This window comes from Elgaria multicarinata, chromosome 6 (genome assembly GCF_023053635.1).
Source record: "Elgaria multicarinata webbii isolate HBS135686 ecotype San Diego chromosome 6, rElgMul1.1.pri, whole genome shotgun sequence".
Taxonomy (NCBI): Eukaryota; Metazoa; Chordata; class Lepidosauria; order Squamata; family Anguidae; genus Elgaria; species Elgaria multicarinata.
Window position 1 is genome coordinate 9,854,960 of NC_086176.1, and position 13,032 is coordinate 9,867,991.

The 13,032-nt window shown below is 46.2% G+C and overlaps 1 protein-coding gene across 5 annotated transcripts in view; it reads left to right on the plus strand.

Moving 5' to 3' along the window:
- LOC134400585 (rap1 GTPase-activating protein 1-like) overlaps window positions 1–11,278 on the plus strand; it is a 79,226-nt gene extending 67,948 nt beyond the window's left edge. For 3 of the 5 annotated variants that reach the window (XM_063129004.1, XM_063129003.1, XM_063129000.1), the window contains 7 exons: window positions 526–629; window positions 6,775–6,891; window positions 7,082–7,211; window positions 7,321–7,423; window positions 8,429–8,514; window positions 8,638–8,707; window positions 10,549–11,278. In XM_063129004.1, coding sequence (XP_062985074.1) covers window positions 526–629; window positions 6,775–6,891; window positions 7,082–7,211; window positions 7,321–7,423; window positions 8,429–8,514; window positions 8,638–8,661 — 564 coding nt within the window. In that variant the 3' untranslated portion in view covers window positions 8,662–8,707; window positions 10,549–11,278. The remainder of the gene's footprint in view (window positions 1–525; window positions 630–6,774; window positions 6,892–7,081; window positions 7,212–7,320; window positions 7,424–8,428; window positions 8,515–8,637; window positions 8,708–10,548) is intronic. The other 2 variants (XM_063129001.1, XM_063129002.1) reach the window with 2 other exon arrangements.
- The last annotated feature ends 1,754 nt before the right edge of the window (window positions 11,279–13,032 follow it).

The window sequence follows — 13,032 nt, forward strand, 5'->3', positions numbered from 1 at the left end:
TTCTTTGATCCATAACTTCGGCTGCCGGTGGCGTGGGAGGGGAAACCCACTTTGCTGCCTGAGATACGTTCCACTAGATGTTACCGAGAGGGAGGATGGCACAGCCCCCGAGGGCACCATTTTTAATGGCAGCTGCAGATTTTGCCATAAGGCCTGGCTTGGCCCTCTGGGGTTCTGCACACTTTCCCCCTATGTGTTTCTCTCTTCTGGGTCTATATTTTCCTTTCTCGCTGCCATTGTCACACCTATGAATTTCATTCTCTTTCAGTCTGCCTCTCCTGTTTTGCTTGCTCTCTTTCTATTCCTCTCTTGACTCATTGCCTATTCTTCCAGTCTTGACAGCTCCCAGATCACCTAGACTAGGCTAGATCCATTAGTGCTGGATAGCAATACAAGTACAGGGCCTGGAGTCTGCTCTTCCACCTTGTGTTCTTCCTCCAACTCTTGCCTTCTCTACTTCCTCCTCCTCCTCCTCCTCCTCCTTCTCTCTCTCTCTTTTCCCTACTGTCCGTTCCTCCCCTCTAGTCCTTTGCCCTACCTGGGAGAAGCCCGTCACGCAACCGAGGCAACCGCTTCAATGGGCGACGTAGTAGCGCCATTGGCATTGAGAACATCCAAGAGGAGAAGAGGTACGGAGTGGGGGAAGGCGGGAGGAATGACAGCAACTCTCTTGGATGTGTGAACCCAGCTACGTGCAGGCTGTTGGAATGGAAGGTCATTGGGGCATGAAATGGGATCACTCCTTTTTCTTTTTTTTAACTGAGTGGCTTTATCATTTCAATCATCACCCACTGTTGTGAGCCATGGAGTCTGTAGACTTATTATTATTATTATTATTATTATTATTATTATTATTATTTTGTTTATTAATGGACCCCAGAACTGTTGTTTTTAAAATGGATACTGTTGTTTTTATACTGTTGTTTTTATGTTTTTAAATTTTGTATACTTTTTAAATGTTTACTGTTTTTAACTTCTGCAAACCGCCCAGAGAGCTTCGGCTATGGGGCGGTATATAAATATAACAAATAAATAAATTTAAAAAATTAGATGCTGCCTTTTTCCCCAGTACTGGGACTCAAGGCGGTTTACAAAATTAAAACATATACAATTAAAACGTATAAATATGTGGAAAACCGCCTCCAGAAGAATCAATGAGATTTTGGAAACAGGAATAGATCCTGGGGTGGGGGGGGGTGCACTTTATGTTATGGAATGATGTTAAAATATTAAATTAGAAATGTTATAAGGTTATTCAATTTATGTATTATTATCTTTTTTTCTTGTTGTTGATGTTATTGTAGTATTGTATTAGTGTATTGTTAATCAATAAAAATAATAATAAAAAACGTATAAATATAAATTTACAAAAGTTAAAATAAAATTAAACCTACAGTAAAATTAAAAACATGTTAAAAAATTAAAAAACAATAACAGATCCAAAAGGGGGAGGGGATCCAGTACATTAACACAGGTCCAGAGTAGTTCCAAAAGCTGTGTTTGCCTGCCTCCGAAAGTGTAGCACAGAGGGAGCCAGCCTGGCCTCCCTGAGAAGGGAGTTCCAGAGCCTTGGAGCAGCCACCGAGAAGGCCCTCTCCTGCGTATTGGTGGGACTGAGAGAAAGGCCTCCCCAGTCCATGAACAGACCTTTGGTTCAAACTTTTTTCAGACTCCACCTTCCAAATGTCACATGCTAAATATGCAGAAATGGCACATCACTCTAGGTTAATGGTACAGAATGTGTGCGTCAACCATTTTGATACCTCATCTGTCACTGGACATCTCAGGCAGGTGTTGCTGGAAGTTCTACACCTTCAATAATCAACCATTTTAAAACTGTCATGTGGCATTTTATATAGGCTCTGCTGTTTCTTTGACCCAGCCAGGTCCTCATGAATTAAAACTGAAAGGAAAACCAGAGCAGCTCCAGAGAGGGGATTAGAACCGTTGTTCCCAAACTGGCTGGCTGTAGTTAGGGATGTAGATCAAGATGAAATATGATAAGAGAGCACTTGGACGAACCTGTGAGAAGATGGGAGTCTGAATGGGGATGTGGAGGAAGACTCAAAGGAAGAATGGCAGAGAGGAAGGACCAAGTACCTGGAGCTTTAGATAGGCAACTGTTTGTAAGAGGGGTGAAGGTGGTACAATAGGGGGATCAAATGTGTTCTGCAAACATCTCCCAAACAGTAGCAGGATGAGGTTCAGGTAAAAATCTTACTGAAGTCTAATGGAAGAGGGAGAAACAGTTATTATATAAAAGCAAAAAACCAGCAACCCCTTATCAACTAACTAACTGTATATCCTGAGACTATAAACAACCCTGGCTGACTTCCCTCCTCTGGCTGACTCCCCTGATGGACTCTGGCCACGGAACCTGGACTCTTACCCACACTAACAGCCTTGAAAGGACACGGTTGATCACGGAAGCTCCTTGCCAACATGCTGTGGGCCACAGTGCCACTCTTGTGCACAGCGGGTGGGTGGGTGGATTTATTTAATAGGTTTTTAGTCCACTTCTCAGGGTAAAATCCCATCATATTACAGCTTACTTAAAAATACAAAATACATACTCAAACCCAAAACATATTCAACGCATAAATCATAAGAACAAAAAAGCTAAATAAAATAGCAACTTTTTGATATTATTCAGCTTTTTAAAAATTTAAGATGTCAGGCATGCTCTAGTAGTGCTTATAAGTTTTCTGGTAACTATTTCAAGGGGTGAAAAATGTAGAAGGAGATGTTTTAAGAGAACGTTTAAGACACCTGCGGCAACCTCTCTCTCAGCAGAAGCTGGTGTCTCTGATTTCATTGGGGCTGTGAATTCATTTTGGGTTTCAGCCAGAACCAGCCAGAACTCTAAAGGAGCTGTCCAAGGTTCTGAATCTATTTGGGGGATAGTAGAGCTCTCGTGTGTCCTGATGGAAACCCGGAATGGATTCACAGCCGCACCAAAATTGGACCCACCTGTTCTCCGTTGTGCGCACATGCACACACACGTGCAAAGACTGCTAAGGGCAAAATGCAATATCCCAAGCAACTGGAGCAGCATATGTGGAGCTCTGCCAGAGACTGCAGCTGTGATTCTGAGAATTTTATACAGGAGTTAAGAAAAAGTCATTTTCTGTTTCTGCTACCCCCTACCCCACTTTTTTTTTGAAGTAGTGACACTTGCTAATTGCTAAGAGCTTTGGAAGCACCTTGGGTTTTTCAAAAAGAGCTTGTGACAGATATAGATATATATAAAAATTGGAACCCCACTGTGCTGGAGTTCAACATATGCCCCCTTGTGCCATAGAATGAGCTTACAAATTTACCAAAACCAGAGCAAGTGTACTAAAACGTTGTGAAGTTTAACTATTTTGAAAATGTCATAGTTCTGTAGCTGTGTGTACTAAACGTTTTCTGTTTACCATTGCAATTTTAAGTGCGTTTTAAAATTTCTGCAGTTGGAACTAATCATATTTTAAGAATGTCACATATTGCTCTGTTTCAGTTTTTTAACGTTCTGTATAATTCTGATCGGTTTTAGCTGAGGGCCGTTTTTTAAACCAGGGAAGGTAGGGCAAGGGCCCAGCCCTGTGCACCCCCATCTTCCTGGCAAGTCCCATTTCCACAAGCGCCCCTCCTTTTTATATTCTGACATTTTATACTCTGACATTGCAATTTTTATATTGTATTTTGTATTTGGGTTTTTAGATTGTTGGATGTTTTATTATGTTATTAATGGTTTTAATTTTTGTGAACCGCCCAGAGAGCTTCAGCTATTGGGCGGTATAAAAATGTAATAAATAAATAAATAAAAAATAAATCCTACGCATAAATCTCACTGAGCTTAATAGGGGGTGTTTCCCATTGGCTATACTCAGCTATTAAACATAGCTGTTTAGTTCATTCTGTGCTACAGCATTGGATGGTGACAACATTTAAGACACATGATGACTACTTATAGTCCAACCATACTTATCTTCTCAGAAGTAAGTCCCATTGAGTTCACTGGTGCTTACTCTTGGGTAAGTGTGTACAGAATTGCAGCCTGATGTGTCTTCCTTCCCCTCCTTCCTGATTTTGCTAAACTGGCTACAGACTTCAGTCACCAGGTACGCTGGGAGTGCCCAACAATTCATTTGCAAAGTCTTGGACTTCAGAAATATGACAGCAATCATGCCAGAGGGTTTCGGCCGTGCAATGATTTTTAAATGCTGTTTGCAAGTCAAGTCATGGTGGGCTCCAAGTTCGATCAGAACAGCAATGTAGGCAGGGAAGATTGCTTATCCCTTTCCCTACGGTCTGCTTTTCTGATCAGAATTGTGCCTCCGACTGCTTCTCTTTCCCCAGTAGAGAAGATAATGGGACCGATATAGGTTTTCTCCTACATGGAGAAAAGCGAATGGCTGGGGGCATTTCAATCAGAAAATGTTTGTAGGGAAAGAGTTATTTGTTGTGTTTGTTTTATTTACAATATTTACAAACCACTTCCCATCCAAAGATTTTGGAGTGGTGAATGACAAATAGAATAAAGGCACCATATTAAAAGTTACATTTTTGAAAGAACAACGTTCTGATAAAACCACGGCCGGACATTCAGGGAAAGCTTCCTGAAACAACACTGGAAGCAATGCAGCATTGCGCCTGCCTGACCTATACTGAAGGCTCTTCTCCTGGTGGACTCCAGTCAGACCATGGGTCCATGTGGAACCACCAGGAACATGCCCTCAGGTGACTTCAGTGTACAGGCAGGTTAGTAAGGGAGAAGGCTCTCTCTCTCTCTCTCTCTCTCAGGTATCCTGGTCCCAAGTTGTTTAGGGCTTTGTACATTAGTAGAAGAACCTTAAACCTGGCCTGGTAGCGAATAGGCAGTGCAGTTCCCTCAGCAAAGGAGTTACATGCTGGAAAGACAACAGCCGAACTGCAGCATTCTGCACTAGCTCCAGCTTCCAGAACAGCTTTAAGGGCAGCCCCACATAGAGCGCATTGCAGTAATCCAATCTTGAGGTTACCAATGCTTGTACCACCGTGGCCAAGCTATCTTTGTTCAGGAGAGGCCGTAGTTGGCGAACCAGCTGAAGCTGGAAAAATGGCCACTTGAGCCTCCAGCAACAGTGATGGATCTAAGAGTACCCCCAAACTACGGACCTGATCTTTCAGAGGGAGTGCAACCCCATCCAGAACAGGCAATGAGCCTGTCTCCCGGACTCGGGAACCACTCACCCACAGGGCTTCCGCTTTGCCAGGATTCAGTTTCAGTTTATTGGCCCTCATCCAGAGTTTAGCACCACCTCCCTTCATGCTGCTGCTGCTGCCGCTTTAATAAAGTTCGACAATATGTGACCAGATTTGAAACAAGAACATAGATTGTTGGGAGACACTCCACATACCTCCACATGACATCTAGAATGACCCTGCGGTTTTCGACTGCTGCACTGACAGTGGGAGGCTAATTATTATTTATTATTATTATTTATTTATATAGCACCATCAATGTACATGGTGCTGTACAGAGTAAAACAGTAAATAGCAAGGCCCTGCCGCATAGGCTTACAATCTAATAAAATCATAGTAAAGCAATAAGGAGGGGAAGAGAATGCAAACAAGCACTGGGTAGGGTAAACAGGCACAGGGTAGGGTAAAACTAACAGTATAAAGTCCAAGCAACATCAGGTTTTAAAAGCTAAGAGCTGCAGTTGAAGATACTATACAAAACTTGGACTTTGGCCTTAGCTAGACCTAAGGTTTATCCCGGGGTCATCCCTGTTCATGTAAATAAGACACAGGATATCCCGGGAACAGGCAGGGACAACCCCGGGATGATCCCAGGATAAACCTTAGGTCTAGCTAAGGCCCCAGTTTCAGCTTTAAAGGATTTTTTTTCTCCTTAGTACCATGAGATCTAGACTCTTTAAAGTGAAATTGATGTTCTCTTGTTGTTATCAAACCTGTGCTGTGCGTGAAGGAGCGTGGGGAAAGGGTGTCGTTTACCTTCTTGCAGACCTTAGCACAAAGCCTACATTTCTGGCTACATGTAGAGTGCATTTGTCCCTCTTCTGATGAATTGGAAAGCAGAACCTGGCAGTCAGGAGAGTTTTAGGTGACCTACATCAGCCTTCCCCAACCTTTTGCCTTCTAGAGCTTTTGGACCACAACTCCCAGCATTCCTCACCATTGGTTCTGCTAGCTAGGGCTGATGGGAGTTGAAGTCCAAGACATCTTGAATGCATGAGGTTGGGGAACCCTGACCTACATTTAATAAGCCTTGTCTCTACCAATCAGGCTTCTTCTCCATTCAGTATAGCTTATCATAGGACAGGGGTATATGAAGCTCTTCTTCTTTTACATTTTGGGTTTAACCTGTTTATGTTTGCAGCCGCTTTGGTTCCCAAGTTTGGGTCCACAGGTGTTATTGGACTTTAACTCCTAGCATCCCCAGCCAGCATGGCCATTGGTCAGAGATTATGAGAAGTGTAGTCCAATAACATCTGGGGACTGCCAAGTTAACTTACATCCCAGTTATAGTGAACAGGCCACAGACTGCAAAGTGCCAGGTGCCGGTGATATCTTTAGGGTAAAGAATTTTTTCGAATGTGCTGTTTGCTAAAGAAAAGCAGACAACCATTGAGTCACTAGTCAGGCTTGTGGGCAAAGAACAGCCTCTGTTCCCATGAGCCTCTGCTGTGTCTATACTCCCTGGAGGAGAATCTAGGACTTAGATATCATGGAAGCACTCCTGGTTCTGTGCAGTAAACTGTTCTTCTCCCCCCCCCCCCCCCCCAGCAAAGACGTTGCTGAAAAGATACAGAAGGTCCTGGAGAGTCCGGGACCCTTCTTTGACCTCAAGTCGGATGGCTCCTCCAGTCCCAGCTCCCCAGAACTACCCAACAGGAAGAGCAAGTGAGTTGAGAGCAAAAGATCTCTGAGGAGGGGAGATTTAAGGAAGTGGCAGCATGGCAAAAACCAAGACACTGTCCTGCCACCTGTGCTGTGGAGTGAGGCTTTCTCACAAGGGCACGTCAAGGGCTATACTGGGCAAATGGCTCCTGAGGCTTACGAGGGTGATGATTTGGGGCTTGTGTTCCTTCAGCAGAGCCCTCTCCAGTCAGACCTCAGGGTATTGTGTGATGCAGCCCCTGTCCCGTTCCTCGTCCAACGTGAGCAGCTGTTGCAGCGGAGTGAGAGAGAATGAGACGTCAGAGGAGGAGGAGAACGAGGCGGTCAGTGCGGGGTCTTTTAAATCCCTTTCATGCAAAGGCATCCTCTGATCCCAACTGCAGCATCCCTGAAAGTGCCCTCTAAGGCCTGTTTCCGCTTTGTCTTGTGCAGGAGTTGATGTGCTCCCTCGAAGGTCCCCAGAAGCAGGACTCCCTGGCTCAGAGCGCATGGGTAGATGATAGCGTCTGCACACCCAGCAGTACCAGCTCTCCAGGTAAGGACTGAAATGAGTCCTTGCAGGTTCTAGGGCAGACTTACTAGGGCAAAGCAATACGTTCCCTTTGCATCATCGTCGTTGCCGCGAAGCCATAACTGGGGGCCCGGCATCCTTCACTGCACGGATAGTGCATGGATTGAATCATATGGGAACCTCCCATGTTGGTGGCCCTCAGGGAAGGGAAGGTAGGGCCCATTTGTTATGATGCAAATATTAGTGCAGTTTCCCAAGCCAGGCAGGAGTAACCACACTCAAGGAATTTTGGTTAGGAATGAGGATGCCTAGACCACAGGGCCTTGTAAGTATACTTGTTCAATGACTTGTGGGTTCCAGTACTTGCTGCTGAACTTTTATGGAGTCTGTTTTCGTGGAGAAGAACCAAAGAGGCACATGGAAAGAGCCCTGCTGGTCAGACCAAAGGGCCGTCCGGTCAAGCATCTTGCTTCCCTGAGGAGCCTGCTGGACACCTCCAGGAAGCTCACAAGCAGAGCTTGAAGGCCCAAATCCTCTCCTGCTGCTGCTGCTCCCCAGCAGTTAGTATCCAGAGTGACCCTCTGGCTCTGAACCTGGAGGTTCCATTTAGGCCCCCTCATTCTCCCTATTTCCCACCCAAGTATTGCTGTGATCACATAACCACACCCAAACCCACATCATTCCTACACAAGAAGGTACCAGCCTAAGGGGCGCAAAACTCCCCAAAACAGCCGAATGAGGATGGAGCAGAGTGGCTGGAAAAGGAGGTGGGGAGGGAGACACTCCTGTATAAAAAAGGGCGAGAGAAAACGGCCTCATTCTCTCGATAGGTCATTTCCTGGTTCACGCTGAGAAGCTGTTTTTAAAGGTCTCATCGAATAGAAGTGACACCCCCCCCCCCCCATAGAAATCCCGAGGGGTTTCCCTGGGGGATAGAAATCCCTGGGGGAAAGCCCGAGTGGGGAAAAGGATAAAGCTGGTGGCCCAGAAAAACTTTGATGTAACTCTTGTTCTTTATGCTTGTTTCAGTAACTCAGCTGCTCCCTTCTAGCACTGCTGCAGGCTCCATGGAAAAGGGGAAAGGCAGTAAAGTGGATGCTCAACGTTACAGTCCAGTATGTGCTTTTTTCCCCTCCTCCCATGATGTTAATGAAGCAGGGAGGTGATTCATGGGTTCTTCATAGGACCAGGGGCAAAGGGAAGAATGTTAAAGAAACTGCCACTTCCTTGTTCCACAGGCCTCCATTTTGTGCTGTGTGTGATGCCATCGCTGGAGGGGTGTCTCAGTGCATGCTGGGTAATTCACAGGTAATCCACATCCTAGGAAGCCTCGGTGCCCTAGGATAAGGGAATAAGGGCATGTGGGCAGAATGTGGTGGAAAGGGAGGGGCTGTCCTCTGTTCACCCTCGTGGCAAAACAGAGCGAGGGGTCTCAAAGTAAAAGCTCTTGGGTTTTGTGCTCTTCTCGGTTTCACAGCACTTCATGGTCCTATTTTCCTTGGCCCCTCACAGCAATCTGAATAACTTTCCCAAGACAACTGCTCCGTTCCCCTGCCCTACAGGATTCGCTTACCAACAAGCCTGCATATGCCCAACAGGCTCTGCAATTCTCTTGGCGCAACTCCCCAGTTCACTACTGTTCCCACAGTGCCCTTCTCCCATCCATCTCTGGATTTATTATTTTGCTGAACCATTTCCTTGCTCACTGGCTAGTTTTGTGTGCGTGTGCTTGTCTGTCTATCTGCCTCTGTCATTAGTGGTATGTGCATCCTTTGTTAGTTACAGCAGTTTTCCAAGAAAGCGGAAAGTGTTAAGATTGGGGTGGGGTGCTCTTAAGGTCCTTCCAAAAAGACTCTGGAGGTTTTTGAATGGGACTCAGCAGCTTTTTTGGTCTTGCTAATGTCTTTAGAACTTTTTCCAGATGACAACATGCTACTTGCCCCCTGAACACTGCCTGATCAGAAACAATATTTAGACCTATGGAAGCCCAACATATGACAGGCTAGCTCAGCCTTCCTCAACCTGGGGCGCTCCAGATGTGTTGGACTACAACTCCCAGAATGCCCGCTGAGGCATGCTGGGAGTTGTAGTCCAACACATCTGGAGCGCCCCAGGTTGAGGAAGGCTGGGCTAGCTCATTGTGCCAGCTTCAAAGGGCAGGGAGCTTAGATGAACACGCAGCCCATTGTACCTGGCTCAGGTTGGCTATTTGCATCGCCTGGCTTTTTGGACCGTAAGAGGTGCCATAAAGTTGAGCCTTATAGAAGCCTGTTACGTTCCATTCGGAAATCCTTCTGAGGTCTCTCATACAACTTCCTGTCCCTGAATGGGCAAATTCATGTCAGCTCATCCAGCCCAAACTACCCCTCCAGGGCTTGAATGAGAAGTGAAAGTTGTGGTGAAACTTGCAACGTCTCTCCCAGACACTTTTCATCACTTCCAGACAGGTCTGTGAATTAATCACCCTCCCAGTTGTGTCCATATTAAATGTGAGGCTGTACTTTCTTGCTTTCTCTCCTCTTTACAGTCTCATTCTCCTGGATTAAAATATGCCCACTGCAGTGAGATGAGCATCCTAGAGCCTCTGTGCAGTTATTTCCTTTGCAAGGAAAGCCTGGATGCACACAAAATTCTTTACTGGGCCACTTTCCCACAAGTTATTTGTGGCTTACAAGAAAAAAAGCACCAGCTTTTGTATATATTTTTTTCTTGTCTGGCGTCACAAGGAAGCTCTACTCCTCTAGTGTGTGACTGATTACAAGCCTGGATTTCATATGTAGGCTGCTGGAAAACAGGCCTTCTGGCTCTTCCGTTGCTGTGGTGCCTGGTATAGTATCACTCTGCTTAAGTCTTTGTCTGTCATTCATTAGCATTCATGAAGTGGGCTGCTTCTTGTCATTAAGGCCCTTTCTACACCTAAGGATTATCCCAGGCAAATGGAGGGGTCGTCCTTGCCTGCTCCTGGGATCCCGTGTGTCATTTGCATGCACAGGGATGATCCCTGGGGGTGGGTGGGAGGCAGGTGTAGAAACGGCCTAAACTTATCAAAAGCTCAACTGAAGTGTAGGAGGGGGGAAATAGTTCTAGCCACCACATCTGTTCCCTCAATCTGTTCTCAGCATCATCCGTTTTCCTGTCTGTATTTGTAGGATTTGCTGCTGAAGTGAGACTTCACAGCACTTCATCCTGTGGTTTGGAGGAGACGTTACTGGATTCCCAGAAACTCCTGACCTGGCCCTTCTTCATTCAGTGTCAGCTGCACCACAGGCAGTAAGGAAACCAACCATGAAGTCCAAATGTGGCATTTGCTCATCCATCTGTGTCATTCCAATTCAGCAACCTCAGGAGGGCAGAACCTACCTAAGTCTAAAGGGGGGGGGGAGGGTCTCCCATCTGCCATAGCTTCAGAAGCAAACGAGAGGGGCCCCTGCTTTTTCTGTTCTTAGTACTGCTACACTTTAAGTATCCAAGATCCAACGTGGAAGGCGTGGAGTGTCCCAAAGGTGGGCTGCATCTATACCCATTCTTCAGTGCGCAGGCCTCAAAACCATAGGCACGAAGAGCAGATCTAATCGCTCCAAGGATTATATCTGGTTTGTAAGCATCCAAGTTGTGCATTATGCAGCATAGGTAGGACATACTTTGCCAAAGTGCGCCTGTGTTTGATAGTGGGAGGGATTTGTGTTATTTCATCCTTCATGGGACTCCCCTGGTCTTTACCACTATTTCACTTTACCACCACCACCCCTTCCCGAGTCTCTGTGCCATCAAGAACCTGTAAATGTGAATCTGTGACCCCTTGCTCCATGCTTGTTGTCTGTGGTGTCTTGGGCTTGCAATAAAAGACTACTGTGACCAATACATTCATTGTGGTTTCACCAGCATTCTTGCGAGAATCTTTTGGAATGAAAATATGGGTTGTGGGGTCACGTTTTGCTAGAGCTGCTCTTGCCTTATCGTAGCAAAAAGGGATCACCTCAACCCATGTGACCTGACATCAGAGCCCCCGTCTACTCGACTTTGCCTCAACTTGCTTTATCCAAAAGTATTGTTTTAAGTTACTGAAGGCTTTCATGGACGCTGTAAACACAGAAGAAGTGACAGTAAAACAAAAGACGGAGGGCTGTTGCTCAATGGCAGAATCATAGAATAGCAGAGTTGGAAGGGACCTTCAAGGCCATCGAGTCCAACCTCCTGCTCAAGGCAGGAATCCACCCTAAAGCATCCCTGACAGATGGTTGTCCAGCTGCCTCTTGAAGGCCTCTAGTGTGGGAGAGCCCACAACCTCCCTAGGTAACTGATTCCATTGTCGTACTGCTCTAACAGTCAGGAAGTTTTTCCTGATGTCCTGCCGGAATCTGGCTTCCTTTAACTTGAGCCCGTTATTCCATGTCCTGCACTCTGGGAGGATCGAGAAGAGATCCTGGCCCTCTTCTGTGTGACAATCTTTTAAGTCCTTGAAGAGTGCTCTCATGTCTCCCCTCCATCTTCTCTTCTCCAGGCTAAACATGCCCAGTTCTTTCAGTCTCTCTTCATAGGGCTTTGTTTCCAGACCCTTGATCATTCTGGTTGCCCTCCTCTGAACACGCTCCAGCTTGTCTGCATCCTTCTTGAATTGTGGAGCCCAGAACTGGAAGCAATACTGTAGATAATACCCTCTTTCAGGGGCGGAAGATCCCAGATTTATTTATTTAATGCATTTTTATACTGCCCAGTAGCTGAAGCAGCCTGGACGGTTCACAAAAGGGTTCAACCCTTGGCACCTCTGGTTAAAAGGAACAAGTACAGGGGAGGTGAAAGAATCCCCCTCTGAGACCTGGCAGAGTGGCTACGAATTAAGACAGTACTGGGTTGGATGGGCAAATAGTCTGACCTCCGGTACTAACACATTTGAATGTCAGAACCTCAAGAACCAAATGGCATTCATTTGAAGACTTTAGAAGTTTGTGGTTACAGAACAGGACTTAATATTCAAGAGTTACAAATGGGGCAGTTTTGCTTAACGATTTTAGAGGGAAATCCCATCTCCTGTGCAAGGTCAGGAGGAGCGTCCTTGTTTGAAGCCACTGAGTTCAAGGGGGCCCATAAGCATCTCATGCTGTTGATCTGGGGCGGAGGTTGGCAACGCAGTGCCTGTGGGGCCCTCTTCTCTTGCTTCCATGGTGGCGGCAGAGCGGGAGGAAAGTTCGCGGGGTGGGGTGTTGGGAGAGGAAGGAAGGAAGGAAGAGCGGCTCCAGCAGCAGGGGTGAGGCAGGGTCACGAAAGGAAGGCAATTTGGGGAAGGGATTCTCGCGCCATTTATATACATGTCACTATCCAAAGAACAGGTCTGACAAACTTCTAGGCCCAAGGGGCTTACAGTCTAAAATAAACACCTGGGAGTGGGGGTGGGGATTAAGGCAAGGAGGAAGCCTCGTAATGGCTCTCCATAGCGCCGGATCGCTAAGAACTGCAGAACTAATACGGCCTCTGGTGACCAAGTGGGAAAGCTACTCATTTCCATTGACTGAATATTTCGTGCATTTCTATACAACCCAAACCATCTGCACACATCAGCACACTTCTCCTCCCCAAAGCCTCGCCATTCCAGAGAAAGTAAAGACCAGTTCACACCCAACTTCCTACTGCTTATG